Consider the following 18,644-nt stretch of genomic DNA (forward strand, 5'->3'; position numbering starts at 1 on the left):
AGATGATCCCAGGACTCTGTGGCAGTGAGTGCATTGTCACGCTGTCCCTCCCTGCACACTGCTGTGCTGCCTGTGGGAGTCACTAAACCTCTCTGGGCCTCATCTGTTTCTCTTGGCACAGGGGCTGCCATGCTGCGATGCCTGGCCCAAGTCCGGTGTCTGAGCAGCTGCCCCTCGCCCCTCACGGGGTGCAGAGACAGCAGCAGCGGCAGCTGGGGTGGGCCTGGGGGACGCTGGTGACCCCATGCCAAGTCAGGTCCCCCTCCTTCAGGAAGCGAGGCTCCTGCAGAGGACAAGGAAGCCTCCTCTCTTTCAGGCCCAGCCCTCCCCAGGGGATTTGCCTTGCAAAGCGACCCCGGGGTGGGGGTGACAGGTGGGACAGTGACCATTCCTGCACTTGCCAGAGGCACTGCAGATAGCCCCTGTGCCCATTCTACCCAGGAGAACACTGAGGGCTAGAAAGGCCGAATCGGGACACTTTGATGCCCAGACCTATGGTTGGCCATTGGGGGGCTTGGCAGTGATGGGAGGAATCTGGGTGGGGGAGGGGCAGCTTGAAGCCTGTGTCCCCCGGGGCTGTCCCAGCCCAGGCTGCCTCTGAACAAGGCCCTGGGTGCGAGTCCTCCCAGGAGTACCACCCTGAGGAGGGGCTGTGCAGAGGCTGAGTGGCTAGGTCCCATCCTGCCCACCTCGCTCCCACCCCTGGGCTGCAGAGTGAGGCCCCGATGTCCAGAGAGGGGTGGGATCTCTCAGGAGTTGCCCAGGCCTCAGGGCCCCCAGCTCTGCCCCCCACAGGAGGGTCCCAGCCTGGTAGACATGTGACGGGGGCCAGAAGGCTTGTGAGGGGTAGACTTAATCTTTGCCCTGAAAGCTAGGAGGCAGGGGCACGGCCACAGTGACCTTGCGGGTCTGTTCTGGCTGGATCCAACCCTCCTGCCAAGTGCCCTGGGGAGTGGGGTGGGGGCTGGGCTGAGGGGCAGACGCTCCGTCATGCCTGGAAGTCGGGAAGTGGCACAGTTGCCCTGGGTACCTCCTGTCTGGGGCTGTGGGGCACTCAGGCGTGCCCACTGCCTAGGGGGTGCAGCGGGGGTGGCCCCGGGAGACCAGCCAACCTGAACTCTGTGGAGCTGGGTTCTGTAGTGCCCCCTTCCCCAGCAGGCAGGGCCCGGGTGACCTGGGGCAGGGAGGGTGTCCATCTGCCTGTGTTCTTGGGCCCCAGCTGTTGGCAGGTGATCACAATGCGCTTGGGAGCAGGAAGAGAGTACGGGGTCAGGGCTGGGGTGGAAACGGGCTCAAAGCAGATCCTGGCTCAAACCTGGGACCTTGGCCCAGCCTCCTCCCTTCCCCCCACCCCCGTCCCGAGCCTCAGTCTCCCACTCTGGCAGATGGGACACAGCCTCCTTACAGGGCTGTGGGAGAAAGCAAGCACCTTGCCGGGCTCAGAACAAGCGCTCAGCACAGGGTCTGGAACTTCCGGGGGCAGGGGCGGGGTGAGAGAAGCCAGCGCTGTGGCCAGGTGGCCAGGTGTGGACACGGGAGCCCACTGGTGTCCCAGGAGCGCCTCTTCCCTGACCACAGCTCCCAGCGCTTTTGAAACCTGAGGCAGGTGAACGGGGGTGGGGCAGGGGAACCAACTGGACACAGCCTGTCCTTGGGGCTCCAAATAAAGTCTCAGGCAGCAGGCAGGGACCGGGGTGGCCTCTCGCCTCCATTGCCCCAGCCTTTCGTTCCATCATGGAGCTGGCACTGACCCCCTGTGCCCAAGCCTGGGCTTGAATCTCCATTTTAACGGCCAAGAGTGGCTCCTGCTTCCCCCACAGTTTTGAATGGGCCGGGCTCCCTGCCCCTTCCCTGCTGGGGGATGGGTGGTGGGGGAGGGGAGGGAGGCTGAGGCACACAGCTGCTTTTGTGCGGTGGCTGAGTCACACGGGCAATGCGGCGCTCGCTGGGGCCCCGGGGTGGTGCTGTCACGCGGCTGTGGCCGCCCCCATGCCTGGGCCAGGAGGCTTTCCCGTGGGAATGGATAGGGAGGGGCTGGGTGCACTGGCCATAAAGCACGTGGTCTGAGTTGTGGAGCCAGGATTCGGGTGCTGTCCATGCTGGCAGCTCGCTGTGAGGCCTTGGGAAGGCCCTTTCTCTGGGCCTCAGTTTACCTCTCTGTTAAATGGGAACATCCATGCTGTCTTGTACAGGAGTTACTGGACGTGAAAGGGCTCTGGAAACTGCAGTGCTGAGCCTGCGGCATTGGCGTTGGCTTTAGGATCATAACGGCCTTGGCCAGCACCCCTTGCGCACCTACCCCGTGCCGGGCCCTGTGCCCCGTGACTCACTCAGCTTGCAAGAGAGGAAGCCCGGACTTGAACTGTTCTTGTCCGGCAAAAAGCCACCTGGAGCAGACAGTGGTCGTACCCTTGGCTTGGGGGGCCCAGCTCTTCACTGTGAGCCTGGTTGAAGGTTGGAGGTGGAGTGAGGGGCTGAGACTCGGCCAGCCCTGGTCACAGTGGGGAACAGGCAGCACCCCCATTTCTTATCCCCGTCTTGGGAGGCCTCTTGTCTCTGAAGATGGCCCCATCTGTCTCCTTGCAGGCTGCTGGGAACCACGCCCTGGCACTAGCACAGGGGCCTGGTGTGGGCTGGGGGCCTCGCTGAGTGGCCCAACAGGTGGTGGTGGCTCTGTCCGCACTTGACAGGCGGGGCCATGGATGGACAGAGGCGCGGGCCCAAGTGCCCCAGCGGGTCTGAGCCACGGCGTCGCCCCCTCTCCTTGCCCCACAAACAAAGGCCCCCTGCGCCCTCACCTTTCAGAGCTCCCCCACCTCTGGCCCCCATCACGGCTAGGTCACAGTCGTGCCTGAGACATTCTCTGGGCCTGGGGAGCCCCGGCCCCTCGCCAGCGAAGTGTTTCCAGCTGCCGGGTGGGAGCAGGTGCAGCGCCCCCATTCCATTGTGCCCAAGGACAGCCCCTTCTCTGCCTCCCAGTCCTGCACCCCATCTGGGCACCCCATGTTTCAGGGTGTTTTCTGACATCTCTGCTCCCCTCATCCCCACCTTCCTGGGTGGTGTCGGCAGGCGGAGGGCGCCCAGCCCCGCTTCTGGTCTCTTGGAGGAAGGTCCCTCTCCACCCCCACCCCAGCCCCAGCCGAGCTGGTACAAGCCCCCAGAGTCTCTCCCAGGGCCCTCTCGGGCTTGAGGTGGTACCTCCTGTGCCTCAGCCGGCCTGGGTGCCCTGAGACCATGGCTGTTTACCAGGTTCTTGGGCTGTGCCGCAGGTCTGTGAGTCACATTTCAAGGCTGATCATACCCTGTACCTACATACCTTCTCTGGTCTCCCCTCACCCCGGGCCATTGTTGAGCCCCCAAACTCCATGTTGGCAGCTTCTGGGATCCCCATTCCCCTCGCAGACCCCACATCCTTCCATGCTGGCTCCGTGGCCATCTCTCCGCCTCTGTGGGAGCCACAGCCTCCACCTGGCGCTGTTGGCCTCTGGAAGCCCCTCCCTCCCCACCACCCAGCAGGGACTCTGGGGCCAGCTTGTTTGACTCCACCTCTGGCGAGCCCCTCACTCCTCTGTGCCTCCGTCCTTGTCTGTAAAGTGCAGACAGTGACTGTTAGGAGCCAAAGCCGTGGTGGGGAGCCAAAGCCGTGATGGATGCCAAGTGCCTGGCAAAGGATGTGCAGAGCCGGGCAGGTAGCTGAGCCCGCGCTGCTGGAGGCCCAGCCCCATGCCGCTGCATGGCCTTGGTGGAGCTACTTCCTGTCTCTGGCCGGCTGTCACACACCAGGGCCATCTAGCCCGCAACCCTGCAGGCCATCACGTTTTCGTTGTCGCTGTCCCGGCCTTGGTGCTGACAGCAGGTGGTGCCGGCTTTGGTAACAGCTTGTCTGTTTTCTCTCCCTTGGGACCTCTGTGGTGCCCAGAATTGAGCCCAGGCAGCGTCACACAGAGAGCCAGAGTCAGAGCTGGGCCTCCCCCCACCCCCCGGCGCACCCTGGAGCCTGGAACAATGCCCAGCACATAGTAGGTCTCTGGTGATGGGGGCAGACACCAGGCTGCCTCACGGGGCAGAGGGGCAGCTGGCTACGGTGTCTAAGTCCTCCAGTCGGCCATCTGCTGACAGAGTGGTGAACTCGCCTCCCCACCGTGCCTTGCTGGCCAGCACCCTCCGTGGGCTGTGTCCGGGGCCAGGGGGACAGCTGTCTTACTGGCCCCTGGGGTAGGGCTGAGCCACCCCAGCTGTCCTGGCCCTAAAGGACTGACCTTAGAGAAACTGAGTCTCGGAGCTGACAACTCGCCCAGGGCCCTGGCATGTCCGGGATAGCTCCTACCCCCTGGGTGACTCCACTCCCCATGTGGGCCGTTCTCTGCCCTGGGAGGGGGCAGCGGCCTGGATGGCAGGGCTGTTAGCTTGGGGAGCATGGCGCTGTTTTCTGGAAGCTCTGGCTGCGGCCTCCTTGCACCCCAATGGGCAGCTCGCATTTCCCTGGTTCTTCCGGGGTGCAGGTCGGGGCAGGCAGGTGAGGGAGGCCCTTGGGCAGTCCCTGGCCTCCCCGCCGCCTGACCTGCCTCCCCGCTCTCTGCTTCTGGACAACCCTGGACGGCCTTCCCGACCCCCTCTAGAAGACGGAGTCCAGCCAGAGGCAGAGATCAGAGCAGCCGCCGTGTCCAGGCCCTGTGGGGAGGCCGGAGGAGGCCGGGTTTCTGAAAGACTGGGAGCGCCGGCTGCAGAGCCAGACTGCCCGGCTCCTGTCCTGGCCCCGCCGCGTCCCTGCTGGGTGACCTGGGGCGAGGGGATTCTCTGAGCTTCACTGCTCTGCCTCGTGCTGCCCCCCGGCTCCCGCTCCCTCCTCCCCGATCCAGGGGCTCCTCCCTGAGGGAGCGTCCGAGCAAGCACTGGCCCGTGGGCAGAGCCCGGAATGCAGGTGTCCCTGTTGTTCTCACTGGGCTGTTGTTGTCACCGCTCACCCTCATCGCCTTGTGAAACCCGGTCGGTGCTTGTGACTGGGAAGGTGGGCGGCTGGGATTGTCCCTCTGCTGGGCACAGGGCACATGGGGTAGCTGACGCTCAGGACCGCCAACCAGCAGGGTGCTGGACCTCGGCATTGGGAGGTACCTGCTGGCAGAGGCAAACGGCCGGAGAGGGCTGGGGGCATTGGCCCGTATCCACGTTTCTCTTGGAGCTCTCAGAGCCACTGGGACTGACCTGGGCATCAGTTTCCCCTTTGGCTCAACAGACTCAAGGCAGCCATTGCTAGAAGACCTTAGGGGTCTCAGAATCCAGCACGTGAGTCTTGGAACGTGGAGGCTGTCGAGGTTGTGGGTGCCTAGGGAGCCTCGAGACGGGGCTCTTGGCTGTGAAGACAAACTGAGGCCCAGACAGGACTCAAGGTCAAGTGGTCAGTCGTACTTGGCCTTGAGCCAGACTGCTTGACACCCCCTTCCTCCCAGCGTGCCTTCCGCTCTGCCGGGCTGCACCAGCTCCCGTCTGCTGCCAAGGAGGCTGGACTCTTCCCGCAGGAAGGGGCAGTTGTCGCCTGGGCCCTGGGGGGTGGGGACAGCATCCGAGTGGCCGGTAGCCATGGCGACCTACCCTCGCTGCAGGAACTCCGGGGAGAACAGCTCCAAGGAAGCGACAGATGGAGGGTGAGGCAGCAGAGCTATCCCCAGAGACTGGCACCTGTCTGCCCGGGTGAGGGTTGAGGCTGAGGTCCCCCCTTGCCTGGCGCTGAGTCACAGGCATCCCCCAGGGTCCCGGCTTTGGCTCTCTCGGCCCTACTCCCTTTCAGCCTCCCTCTGAGAAATCCATGACTCACGTAGCAGCCTCCGTCATCCCCAGCCAAGCTCGGGAGGAGGGAGGAGCCAGCCGGGGCAGGAGGGAGGTGCCCGCCCGCCCTGCCCTGCCGCAGGAGAGGGGCTGGAGCCTCCCACGCGCCTCTGTTGCCAGAGCACTTGGCAGGCGGCAGGGACCAGGAGCAGCCTCAGAGGTGGACCCTGCAAGGTGGGCTGGCCAGCTGGTCCTACGCAGGCCCACCCACACCAGGTACCTGGCTAGCAGGTGGGAGGAGGGACTGTGTGTGTGCGTGAGTGTGTGTGTGGGAGGAGGAATTAAGGATCTTGGTATCTCACTGGGATCCAGCCCAGATCAGCATGGCTGTGGCAAGCTCTCTAGGGCTAGGGCTACAGGAACAGGGAGACGCCTCGGAGGCGACAGTGCCCAGGAGGTGTGGCGCCTCCTAGAGCCACAGTCTCCTGGTAGCTGGGGCAACAGGTTCAGAGTGGAGCCGCCCAGCAGGCTGGGCTGTGCTCTCGGGTCTGTGAGCTGGCCGCTTCCCCGGTAGGCGCGGGACAAGCGGGGCTCTGGAGGGCAGAGAGGGCAGGCACTAGTATTGGATCCCACAGCCAGGCCAGGGAGGGTGCGCCGGGCATGGGCAGGGCTGGGACGGGGACCCCCAACTTAGCCAGGGGTGGTCCAGCTCTTTGTCACCTGGAAGGACAGGGCCCCAACTGCAAGGTCCGAACGTGGGGCACCTCGAGAGCCGGCATGGAGAGGTGGGGATGCGTGGGCCGAGGGCTGGGAGCTCAGAACTCAGGGCCACTGTCTGCTTGCGACTGATAGAGCCTTCCTGAGGGCTCCTGCCTGGCCCCTCCCTTTTGCGTGGGGCCCAGTTGGGGTCTCCCAGGACCTCAGGGGCAGGTCCGGCACTCTTCTTACTGCAAGGGACTGGGGGAGGAGTCGATTCCCCTCCTGAGCAGCCGCCACCGGGATTAGCTGGGCTGGGTCGGAAGACCTTCTGTGGCTCCTTCGGGGGCCAAGGAAGATTTTCATATACACACTTATTGAGCGCCTGCTGTGTGCACCATACTATTCCGGAGAGTCAGAGTGAACGAGGTACATATGGTCTGAGTGGGCTCCCCAGAGCCCAGGCTACAGGCCCCGCGGGGTCTTTCCTGCCAGTGTCCGGGGTGGGACTAGCACTTGGGGGCTGCACTGGATTCCTGGCTTTGCTCAGGGACCTGAGGTACAAACCTGCTTTCTTCAAGGCATCACCGTGTCGTGGCCACCTTGCTTCGCCTCTCCTCTGGGCCTCAGTCACCGCAGCTGCTAAGTGGGTGTGTGGGGTGATCCTAGCTGCCCAGCCTGCCTGAGTGTTAGGTGGCGGGGAACCGGCTCCAGGTGTGCTCTGTGAGAGGGCGTGACTGTGGGCAGGGGCCAGATGGCCTGGCCTGACACTCCCCTCAGACACACAAACAAGGTAGTTAGACGGCGAGATGGATGGCCGTGATAAGCTTGCCCCAGAGGGCCTGGACAGGGACAGCGGGGCTGTGGGACAGGTAGGGAGGGAGAGGGGCTGCTGTGTCGCGTGAGCTAAGGGGCTTCCTAGCAAGGAAACCGTGTGCGCAGAGCTTGTGCGGGGTGAGAGCAGCGGGTACAGGAGACCTGGCCTGGGGGCGGGTGGGAGCCCAGGCCATGGGAGGCAGCCATGAGAAGCGCCCCAGGCCACGCCGTCCTGGTCAGACCTGCCTTGGGGTATGGGCCAGGCAGTGCTGTGCTCATTTCAAGCAGGAGTGGGGCAAGGCTGTGGGAGAGGCCACGGAGGAGGCAGGGGGCCGCTGAGGATGGGGTGGGTGGGTGCAGGGGGGCGGCACAGCCCAAGCCCAAGGCTGCATCTCCTGATGTGGAGCCTGGGTGGGGGTCCACGCCCCAGCCCTGTTCCAGGCCGCCCTGTGCACCCTGCCTCTGCCTCGCAGCAGATGGGGGCAGCGTGTGAGTAAACCCGGCAGCTGGAGTGACCAGACTCCGGGGAGCGGGCAGATGGCAAGCAGGGGGCAGGGCAGAGCTGGCACAAAGGGGCCTCTCAGACGGGGTGGGTGGGGCCCTGGCTGGCCTCGGCCTCCCCAGCCTGCTTTCCCCTGAGCCCCAGCCCCTCCTCCATTCTGTGGTCCTCATGCCCCATCTGGAGCCCTGCAGGTTCTGGACTCGGGCCTGGGCTGCCAGGGAGAAGGGCTGGGGGAGGCAGAGAAATTGGGATGCATTTTCTGACCACTGCTCCGTGTTGGCCAGCCCTGGTGCGAGGGGGCTGGCTTCCCCTCCATCCCCCACTTCGCTCCCCACCCCCGATGCTTCCTGGTGGTTCAACCTGGACTGGAAGTGTCCTGGGCCTTCTCTGGCCTCGGGCTCTGCTGGGCAGGCTGTGCCCACTTTAGAGATGAGACCACTGAGGTAAGGGGACTTGTCCAGTGTGGATCCTACCTCCTGGGGACCCCAGAGCCTGGGCTCTGAGGCACTGTGCTCTTTTGCCCCTCTCGGTGGGATGGGGGCTCCCCAGCCCAGCCAGGAACCATGCTGGGTGCCAGAGGACATGCACCCTTGTCTATGTCCCATCCCTGCCCCTGTCAAGCCCATGTGCCTCCAGGCTGACAGGCCCGAGAGAGAGAGAGAGAGAGAGAGAGAGAGAGAGAGAGAGGAGGGTTGCTGTGCTCAGGGAGACTCTTGGCCTTGTCCCTCTCTGGTTGAGAGAACATGGGCCTCTGCCTCAGTTTCCCCATCTGTGAACTGTGGAAAATAAGCATGTCCACTTGGCAAACCTGTAGTGAGCATTATGGGGGTTAACGTAGGGGAGAATTTGGAACCCTTGTCATGATTGTTCCCACTGAGAAGATGGGCATGCTGAGGCCAGAAATAGCTGGTAGGAACGCGGGAGCTCTCCCCCCTGTTCCCGCTCCTGCCAGGACAGCTGGCGCCACCCCTCGCGCCTGACTTGTGCTTCGGCACGGAGGCCAGTGTGCTGGACGTGGGCTCGTGGGTTGGAACCTGCCCTGGTGGTTTGTGGTGCATTTGGCGTTTCCAGGCAGACTGAGATAAAAGCTTGGAGCTGGCGGAGCTTCTGGGCACTGGTGGACAGGCCTCTGTGCATTAGTGGGCGACGGCCGCGGACACTGGCTCACTATCGGGAACCTGCGAAGTGGGCGGCTCCCAAGGCTGCTCCCGCTACGTCCAGAATGAGACACGGAGAAACAAGCAGCTCCCATTCCCGCCTGTCCCTAGGGCCCTGGCCTGGCACCTCAAGGCCCACAGGGCGGGTGGACCTGCGTTGGAGACTGCCCGCCTGTTGCCTGAGGCCACGGCTCCTCTGCACCTCAGTGTGCTCATGTGCACAGGGAGATAACCGTGCCCCCTCGCTGGGCTGGTGCAGCCACGGTGCAGCCTGCTTGGAGCTCAGCACAGGGCTTGGAAGCCTCAGGCCAAGCTCTTAGCATCTGGGCTGTGGTGTGGCTGAGTCAGAACTGGGTTCAAATCCTTGAATAGTGACCTTGAGAGAGCTGCTGAATTTCTCTAAGCCCCGAGACTCGGGCTGTCAACTGGGAATCGAGACACCTGAAGCTCTGAGCTCTAAGTGGGTCCCATGAACGGCCATGTGCTGGGGAGCCCACGAGGAGCAGACCCCTCCCCAGCCCAGCCCACCTGGACTCTGACTACTCCATCCCCAGCTCCGCCGCCCCTGCAGGCGGCAGCACAGGAGGTGGTGAGACCTGTGGGCTCTGGGGCTGCCTGGTTCTGTTCCAGCCCACTCAGCTGTGTGACCTTGGGCAGGGGTATTAACCTCCCTGGGCTTCATTTTCCTAATCTCTAAGATGATGAGGGTAGCAGCACCTTGGGAGGATGAAGCGAGCTGATTTTAACTGCCGAGTGCGGGGTCCACTTGGGCGTTGCTGTCGTTGCCACTGTTTGGGGCGACTTCTCCAGCCCAGAGCGGTAGCTCCGCCTCCCCAAGATTCTTCTGGGCAAAGCGCATTCCTAGAGAGCCGCCCTGGGATGCACGTACCCGATGGGGCCTGAATCTTCCGACCTGTGGAGCTGTCTGGCCTGGGGCGCCTTCCTGCTCCCCATGAGGGAGGCCTGATTGGCTTGGCCACGGTGCTGGGCCTGGGTTTGAGCTGGGCTGGGTTCCTGGGGCTGGCTGTACTCTGTGGTCGCTTCTCTGCTGCCCTGAGCTCCCTTGGCCCCAGGGGCTGGGTGAGCATCTGACCCTTCTAGGGCCCTGGCTGGGTCTGGCTCTCAGCGGGTGGCTCTGTGATGGCACCTGGGTCCCTGACCCTAGGGTGGGGAAGTGGGGGTGCCACTGCCCAGAGCCACCTGCCTGGGTGATGGCAACTGCTGGGGGGAGCCCCAGAGACTGGCGGGGGCACTGAGTCATGCCTCTGACCGCGGCTGCTCTGCCGTGTCACCACCTGGGTATATGCCAAATGACAGGGCAGGGGGGTGGGGTGGGCAGCTCACAACCCAGCCTCCCGGCAGCTCATAAGCCGGCGTCTATAGCTCTTGCCTACAAAGACCATTATTCAAAGTGGTTGCCGCTGCCCTCTAAGATCAGAAGCATTGTCCCCTTTCTTCAACTGTGGAAGCTGCCACTAGGTACTTGGTGGTAGTAGGGACCTGAGTCCAGGCCTCCTGCCCCCAAGTCTGGGGTTTTTCCATGGAACTGCAGAGGGCTGCTGCTCCTGGGAGGTAGTGAGCTCCCCAACCCGGCAGGAGTTCAAGTTCGGCAGGGAAGCTGCAGCAGGGAACTTGGGCATCCTGGGAGGCTCCTCTTCACGGCTCCTTCCAGCACCCCATGGCTCTTCCCCCTCCCACACTCCTGCAGGAGCCGTGGGCAGGGCCGGAAGGAAGCCCCACGCGCGGCCCCAGAGCTGCATTTACCTTCTACCTGTGCGCTGGGTGGGGCTCCGGCTCCCCTCTCACCTGGGGCCTGGCCCTGAGAGCCGGGACCCGGTGCAGCACCCCTGGCCAGCTGTAGAGAGGAGGACATAGTGGGCTCAGGAGTCCCAACTCTGTCCCTGGAGCCAGAAGCTGCAGTGGTGGTCCCAGACCACAGCAGTGTAGGTGTGAGTGTGGCCTGGCCCCAGCCCCGCCTCTCTGGGCCTCCACGCCCACCTGGCTGGTGCCGCTCACTGCGTGTTATAGAGATGCCAGAGCCTCAGTTTCTATGGCTGTAAAATGGGATGGTAGTAGCTCTTCTTAGGGAGGCCAGGAGTTACGGGAAGTTGGGGGCATAGTGTGTGGCTCACGCTCCTCCATGGTCCCCTTCCTGCCCCAGCTCCCTCCTACGTCCCTGCAGGCCAGTCCGTGGGATGTCCCTGCCCCCGTGCTCTGGACCCCCCAGGAACCCCCTGTCTGCAGATGCATGCGTGCCCCCTCCCTCCTCCTCCTTGGAGAGCCCATGGTGAGCCCAGGGCGCCCTTCTGCATTTGCAGCAGGAACGTTCACCGGCAAATCTCCCCGCGCCCTCCTTAGCTCTGAGCCACGGAAGCGGCCTTCAGTCCGCGAGGGAGCCGTGCCTGTGCCTCTGAGAGAGAATGCAGAGTCCGGAGCTCACAGATTCATTTGTGGTCCCAGACACTGTGGGCTCCAGAGACGGCGAACGTGTGTCTGCAAGGCTTGGGCTCCCAGGCTTTGGCACTGCAGGACTTCTCAGGGCCTTTGCCGGAGAGCTGTGTATGGGGAGGGGAGTTAGCCTGGACCCCTTCCCTCCTCTCGGGCTGTGCACCTCTGGGAGTCCCTCTCTGGCCAAGCAGATGGCGCAGGTGTGATGCCCTGAGCCTGTTAGGGGCTGGGGAGTGAGGATGGCTCAGTGCTGGGCCCTCTCCTCCGTTGCACCTGCTGTGAGTGGCACATGTGGGTTGGGCTGAAAGAACCAGGAATTGATGCCCACCGGGGCAAGACTTGGCGCCTACCTAACCCAGGCTAAGGGACCAGCCCATCTCACGCGTTCATTCAGTCAACTGACAGTCGTTGGTCACCTGCTGTGGCCCCGGCGCTGTGGGAGGTGCTGGGGATGCCGGTGGAGAGTGAGACTGGAGAGCTGGAGCAGATGCAGGAAACTGGGCAGCATGCAAATCGCAGGGTCATTTCAGGGGTTTGGGTGCCGTAAAAACCATAGACAGGGAGGAGGGTGAGTGGTGCAGAAGATAATTTTGATGGGGGGGGGGGGGTCATGGAAAGCTTGCCAGGGGCAGGCGACACAGAGTGAAGGACTGGGAAGAGCCCGGTCTGGGCAAGGTTCTGGAAAGAATGTGCTTTGTTGTGGGGAGAGCATGTGCAAAGGTCCTGCGGCATGTTGGAGCCTGGAGAGGCTGGAATTAAAATACAAGGAAAGGGCAGGGCGGCATTAGGTGGGCGGTCAGCGGCTCCCTGAGCCTCCGTCCTCTGGCTTCTAAAATGAGCTTCCCTGTGTGCGTCCCCAGCCTCCTGTCTGGCCAGGAGGGTTGGAGGTCAGGGAGGAAGCGGGTGGTCTGTCTCTTGGCTCCGGGCAGCAAGCAAGTGGGCAGGACATTTAGCGCATGTGCGTGGGGCTGGGGCTGCCGAGCCTGTTCGCCTGGGCGTCACGGCCGCGCGGGAGCAGCAGCGCGTGCGGCCTCCCCGGGGCCCGTGCACCGCAGGCGCTGGAATCCTTTCCGGGCAAAGGGTCCACCAGAACACAGCAGCCCCTTTCTTTGCTTTCTTTTCCTCTTCCTCCAGGGGCCAAAAATAGTGCCTGAATAGAACGGGCAGTGAGACAATAGCAGCCTCCCAGCGGCTGGAGCCACCGCCTGGCTCTGGTCCACCCGGGAGGAGGGGACCGGGAGGCTCACCATCACCACGGCACCAGGCCCTGCCGCCTTTCCCAGGGCCTCGGCCAGGAGCCGGCCCAGAGTCCCCATCCCCTGGGGAGGGATGGCCCGTGGGCCTCCCCGGGGAAGGGCTGGCAGAGCTCAGCTGAGCCCCCGGAGCCCCATGCTGCCGCCGCCCTCCTGCCGAGCCGCGGCCGGTGTAGTATGCAGAGGCCAGGTTTTTCACCTCCTTCCCCTTGGACTTGTGGGTAAAAAGGACCTTTCAGGGGCCAAAAGATGCGCCCCTCTTGGGTGGGAGTGAGCTCCCTGTTGCTGGAAGCAATCAAAGTCTGGGCATGAGCTGAGGTAGTCACACATCAGATGGATGCTTGATCGGATGGCTTCCTGAAGCAGAGGAAGTGCCTGCTTGAATTCCACACGCCTGTCTTACCTGCCAGGCAGCCTCGAGCCACCTCACCTTCCTGGGCCTGTTCCCCAACAGTAAAATGAGTTAAAACACACGGTCACTGTCTTGGGAGCCTTGGCTCTATCCTCTGCCCAGCCCAGGCAGCAGAAGAGGGATGGCCCACTCCCGCCCCTAACTCCCCCCCAGGAGGAGCCCTCAGTTCCCGGGCTAAGTCAGAAGGGGCAGTTTTGATGGGCAGTGGCCATTTGGGAAGGCTTCCTGGAGGAGGTGGGGCCTGAGAAGTTTTCTCAGGGCTGTAGGGTGTACATTCTTAGCTCACAAAAGCCTATAGTGGCGGTCAGAGCAAAGCCATGGCTGCTCGCCAAATCCAGCCGCTGATCTGCAGAATCTGGTCACAGGGCGGGGAGGGGGGTGGAGGGGGAAGGGGCACTGTGTTCTAAAAAGATTTGATTTTGAAGGAAATGTCCACCAATGGGCAGAGTTCATGTACACACCCAGCGTTGTGCTTCTCTTGGGAAACGAAAGCTCTGGTCTTTGAGACCTCTCCAGACAGGCCGCTGTCCACTGCCTGCTGCCAGCTGCCCGCCTGGCCCAGCTGGCATCTGAGCCCGAGGGCCTGGGTACGCATAAGTTAGGGAGCAGGCGCTGCCGCGCTGGGTCCGGCCCGCCGTGACGTCTCCCTGCAGCTGCCAACGGTTGCCAGGGGAACGGTTGCCAGGGGCCGCTGTCACCTGCGCCCCCCTCTCCTGCTGGCTGCCCCCTTTGTCTGAAGCTCCAGTAAGGGGCTGGTGGCCCAGCCTCAAAGTCCCTTCTGTCCCCTTCGGCTCGGGGAAGGGAGGGGGAAAGCTGCCTCCCCACCCCAGCGGGCTGCTGTCTGCGAGGAAGGGGAGCCCTCGGTGCACGCGGCCGGCCCGCCCTTGGTGCGTTTGTATCCGCCTTGGGCCGCGAAGGCAAAGGCTGCGCCCAGGCGTCCAGGTAGGATCCCCTTCTCCCAGCCCCGGCTCCGCCATCCCCCTCCCTCCTGCCCCTCCCCTCTATTGCTTTTCCTCTTTCTCCTCTCCCCTGCACCCCCCTCCCTCCTTCCCCCTTCTCCCCAACAGAAATGTGCAACTAATGGGGCTGGGTGGAGCTGGGGACCTGGGGGTGGCCTGGGTTGCAGCTCAGGGTCCAAGATAAGCCTCTGACAGGTGCTGGGAGGAGGCATCCAAGGCCAAGGGAAGGCTGGCGGGAGGGGGGGGGGGAGGCGGGGCCCAGGAAGAACATCGGGTGGGGCTGGGGTCCAAGGTCACCTGGGCAAGTTCTAATGCCCCCCCCATCCCAGCCTGAGCCCTTGGGAACATGGCGTCCAGCTTCACCCCACAAAAGGCTTTTGCACCGTGACTTGTAAAGGGAGGGCCTTTCTCACAGGCAAGTTCAAGTTCAGGAGGGAACTGGCTTGGGCACCAGGAGCGTGGGTTCTGGAGCCTGCCCTGGGCTCATGTCCTGCTTTCATGGCTCCTCAGCTGGGCAACCTTAGGCAGGAGGTCCTCCTCTCCTTACTGTCCTTATCTGTTCAATGGGCACAATGCTGCCACTTGTCTCAAGGGTTTTAGGGAGGCGCAGTTGTGTTAACACAGGTGCTAGGCTTAGGAACCTGTCTTGCGGTGTCACAGAGCTTAACTGATATCCACCAGGTCCCCGGAAGCGGTGCACACTCTGCCCAGGGGGCGAGCAGACAGCAGCTGGAGGGCGTGGGGTGTTGTGCTGTGCGGCGTTCAGTGAGCTGGGGTGGGGTTCTGGCGTTGGAAGCCTTGGAGACAGCCCCGGGACCCGTACAGAGAGGGACAGCTTTGTGTCCTGCCTGCCTCTGAACCCAGGATTGAGGACAAAAGAAAGGGAGGTCGGCGGCCCACCGGCGGTAGGCAGAGGGTCCCCCCTCCAAAGCCAGGCTGCCGGCCAGGCCTGGGGAGACCAGGCTGCAGCCCCCACAGACCAAGCTGGGCGGTAACGGGACTGACCTTGTGGGCCTGGCCTTGGCTAATGTGGGAGCACAGATAGGGAAGGGAACTTGGGCCAGACAGCTGCGGTTTGCGGAAAGACAGTCTGGCCAGGGCGAAGGGGACAGCCCAGCATCCCCCTCGCCCCTCGCTGCAGCTCTGAGGTAAGCCCTCCCCTCCCTTGAAAGCCACTGATGGGGCCCCCCAGGCTGCAGAGAAGGGAGCGGAGCTGCCAGCGAGACAGGAGCAGGCTGACCCCGCACAAGGCACAGACCCAGGGCTTGCGGGCCAGTTGGCGGCAGAGCTGGGCTGCACCTTACCCCCTCTCTCCTGCCCGCGCCAGGTGTGCACGCTTCCAGGTGCCGACTGGCATGGGGCTGGGGCCTGGGGGCTGCTCTCAGCTGCCCCTCGGACAGGGCTAGATCTTGGACGGAGCTGGCCAGCACTGCACTGGAGTCGTGGACTGCTCCTGGAAGCCCCAGTGTCTGAGCACCCAGCCCCGGGCTGTGCTAATTCTGGGGCAGCCAGACCTGGGACCCTATCTCCCCCCTCCTCCTCTCTCAGGTTCTGAGTGTCTTTAAGCAATGCCACACCCCCTAGGGGCTTCATTCTCACCTCCTCTAATCTCTCGCATCCTGACCATCTCTCCTCTGTCTCTGACACTCTGAATATCTCGGCTGCTTGAGGTGGGACCAGAGGTCTGGCCGGGCTTGACTTGAAAGGAGCAGCCCCCTGGGCTGGGGCCAGCCAAGCCCCTCTCCCCAGGAGCTGCTGCTGTCGGCCGAGGGAGGTGGGGTGAGCTCGCGGGGGACCTCTCGCCTGGAAGTGTCGGGGCTGCTGATGGGTGACCCTGGGGAAGGCTGTGGCCTAAATGGTTCCCGCAGTCCATTTCATGCCGCTAATGGCCTTGGGGACCGCTCCGAGGGGAGGGAAGTGGCCCGGAGGCTGGGAGGAGGCAGGCTGGTCTCCGTGTGGTGTCAGGATTGCTGGGAACTGGTGTTCGTGTTGCTCACAGGTGTCCCTGCAGAACGGGCTCCCTCAGATGTTGGGCTGGGGACCTGTGTCCCACCGAGGCGCCACTGCAGGGCTTAGCAGAGCCTTTGGGGCGCTAACAGCTGGCAAAGCAGGGCCCCTGGCCCCCAGCGTTTCTCCCACTTGGGGACCAGGGCTCTTGCTGTGGGAAGTTACTCGCGTTAAAGGAGGGGAGACCGAGTCTCAGAGCCAGGGGCGGGCTCGGTGAGCAGCAGCAGCTGACAGCATGGGCTTTGTGGCCGGGTAGACTCGGGTCTGTGTCCAGGCTCGGCTCCGTCCTTGCTGTGCGATCCTGGCCATGGCTTAACCGCTTCGGGCTTCAGTTTCCTTTGCTTTACGGTGGGGATTTCGGCGGCGTTTGTCCTATAGGGTTCTGCCCGAGGTGGTGGTGGGGGCTGAGTGGTGCCAGGCACGCACCCAGCACAAAGGGGCGCTGTGACTCCCCCTCCTCCCTGGGAGCCTCCAGAGGTGTGGGTGCAGGGGCGCTTGTGAATGGGCCACAGGTTGGCACCCCGGGTTGGCGGGGGAGGACCCGCGTGGGCAGAGGCCTGGACACAGGAGCCCAGGGCCAGGGCCCCCCTGGTTGAAGACGGCTGGCCCCCGGGGTATCTGGCTCTGTGGGAGGCTGCAGAACCCCTTCACATGGGCGGGGAGCACCCTGCTTCACCCGTGTCCTGATCTCCATGTGAGCTAGCAGAGGGTTCTGTGGCCTGTGGACTTGGCTGGGCTGAAAGCCATGGGAAAGTGAGGCCAGTGCTGGCACGGGCGGCTGCCCTGCAGGTCTAGAGCAGGGACATGGGCCTCTCCTTGGGCCGTGGGCCGCCAGCCGCCTGAGTGAGCCATTAGCTTGATTTTATTGTCCTTTATTGCTGAGAAATTCCTGTATCCTGAGGTCACTCTGCCTCCCTTGCGTTGCACAGCTCCCTCTGGCCGGGAGGGGCACGCTGTGGTCACCTTGGTCGCCACGAGGGGGGCTCAGGCCTCCTAGCACAGAGAGAGCGGCTCTGAGGCTGCTCCTGGCAGCTGGGGGCCTGGGGGTTGCTGGGCCAGGAGGGGGTGTGGCTGGGGGTCCCGGCTGGGTCTGATGAGGGTGCTTGCTGTGAGCTGTTGGGTACGTTGTGTTCCCAAGTAATCGCTTTGATTAAAGAAAAAACAATTTGGAAGCTGCTAGAGGAGGGCCGTCTCATCCCCCCAAGGAAACACCTGCGACGCCCTGCTCTGGGCCCCTCCCGCACCCCTCCCCCACTGCCTTTTGAAGTCCGCCTCTGCAGAGCTAACCAGCCCCCCACCGCCAGCTCCTACCCGCTGCATACCTGCGCGTGCACAGGCATGCACACACTCAGGCACGCAATGCACACCCACACGCCCACGGTCCCGTCCTCGCCCACCCCCTCCCTGGGCCAAGTCCTTCTGTCCTAAGATCTTTGCCTGCAGCTTCAAGCGGCCGTCAGCTGGGGACAAGAGCTGCTCATCTGGGGGTGGCGGCTCAGTCAGGTCTCCCTCTGTCTGCTCCTCCTGGCTGGCCCGTGCCAGGCCCTCTGCTGGCACCCAGCACCTGCTCCGGCGGGGCAAGCCACAGAGTAGCTGGGGGAGGAAGAGGCACCCTGGGGATGGAGGCTGCTTGGACCCCAAGTTCAAGCCCTGCCCTCTCTGAGATGGGGCTCTGGGTTTCTCTCCCGGGCCGCAAGCTGTGGCTCCGGAGCCCTCGCCTGTTCCTGGAATGCAGCCTGTGCATTCCATTTTTGCAAGCTCCGGGGCAGAGGGTCCTGACCAGGGCAGGCTGGGGCACCTCGGCCAGCCGTGTACACCTTGCGACACTTGCGTGGAGCTGGCGAGCACGTGGGGTGGGTTCTGCCAGGTCAGGTCCTGCTTCCTGGGGAGGGCGCGTCCTCTCGGGCTGAGCTGGGATGTGGTGGGCTCTGCAGGCAGGTGCAGGTGCAGAAGGAAGGGGTGGCGGGGCCGGGTTTCAGAGGCGCCTGCCGATGGAAGGGTTAACCCGCACAGCCCAGGTCTTGTCCACCTCTGCCCCCCCCCCCGACCCCGCCACGAGGAAATGGCTTTTCCAGGAGCCTGGACTGAGCCAGTGGTGACTCGTGGCTCCACACGGGATGGCAGAGGAAGTGACTCAGGCCCTGGGGAGAAAGTGAGGCGCGGGTCCCCGGCCCACCGTGCACGGGCGCACGGGGCCTGGCTGGGCTGCAGCTGGGGTGCCAGCCTGCGGGTCGGGTGGGGGTGCTTGGGCTCAGGTCTTGGTTCAGAAAGTCCTCGGGGACTCCACGATGGGGGTGGCCCATTGTGTCCGCCTGGGCCAACCTGTTCTGTTCTCTGTGTGTTTACGGAAGCCCTGAGGTCAAGAGCAGTTGCTGCGGAAGGGGAGCTGTGGGGGGGAGGGGCGTGGGGCAGCCCTGGGGCGGCTCAGCCTCTGCACCCTCTCCCCCAGGCTGGAGCTGTCCACGCTGCAAGGAGGATTCTTGGCTGTTCCCCAGTTTGCTCCTTCCTGGAGGGAACCCCCGAGGCCAGGGCCGGGGGCTCCATGTCACACTCGCTGGGTGCCGTGGGCTCCAGCCTCAGTTTCCAGATCTGTAAGACGGTGCACAGGATGACAAAGGGGACACTCTTGGT

The 18,644-nt window shown here is 63.8% G+C and overlaps 1 protein-coding gene across 8 annotated transcripts in view; it reads left to right on the top strand.

Annotated features, from left to right (window-relative positions):
- Window positions 1–18,644, top strand: part of ADGRG1 (adhesion G protein-coupled receptor G1) — a 34,024-nt gene that overhangs the window by 1,331 nt on the left and 14,049 nt on the right. Inside the window, exon 1 of one of the 8 annotated variants that reach the window (XM_008257339.5) lies at window positions 5,553–5,642. The exons of 1 other annotated variant lie outside the window; for it this stretch is intronic. In XM_008257339.5, the coding sequence (XP_008255561.2) occupies window positions 5,578–5,642 (65 nt within the window). In that variant the 5' untranslated portion in view covers window positions 5,553–5,577. Of the gene's footprint in view, window positions 1–5,552; window positions 5,643–5,870; window positions 6,055–6,765; window positions 6,889–13,561; window positions 13,990–14,796; window positions 14,912–15,039; window positions 15,155–18,644 lie in introns of those variants that run through there. 6 more of the 8 variants (XM_017342247.4, XM_017342246.4, XM_089319410.1 and 3 more) reach the window with 6 other exon arrangements.

The sequence above is a fragment of the Oryctolagus cuniculus genome, chromosome 18, assembly GCF_051225735.1.
Source record: "Oryctolagus cuniculus isolate XC-2025 breed Fujian yellow rabbit chromosome 18, ASM5122573v1, whole genome shotgun sequence".
NCBI classification, from domain to species: Eukaryota; Metazoa; Chordata; class Mammalia; order Lagomorpha; family Leporidae; genus Oryctolagus; species Oryctolagus cuniculus.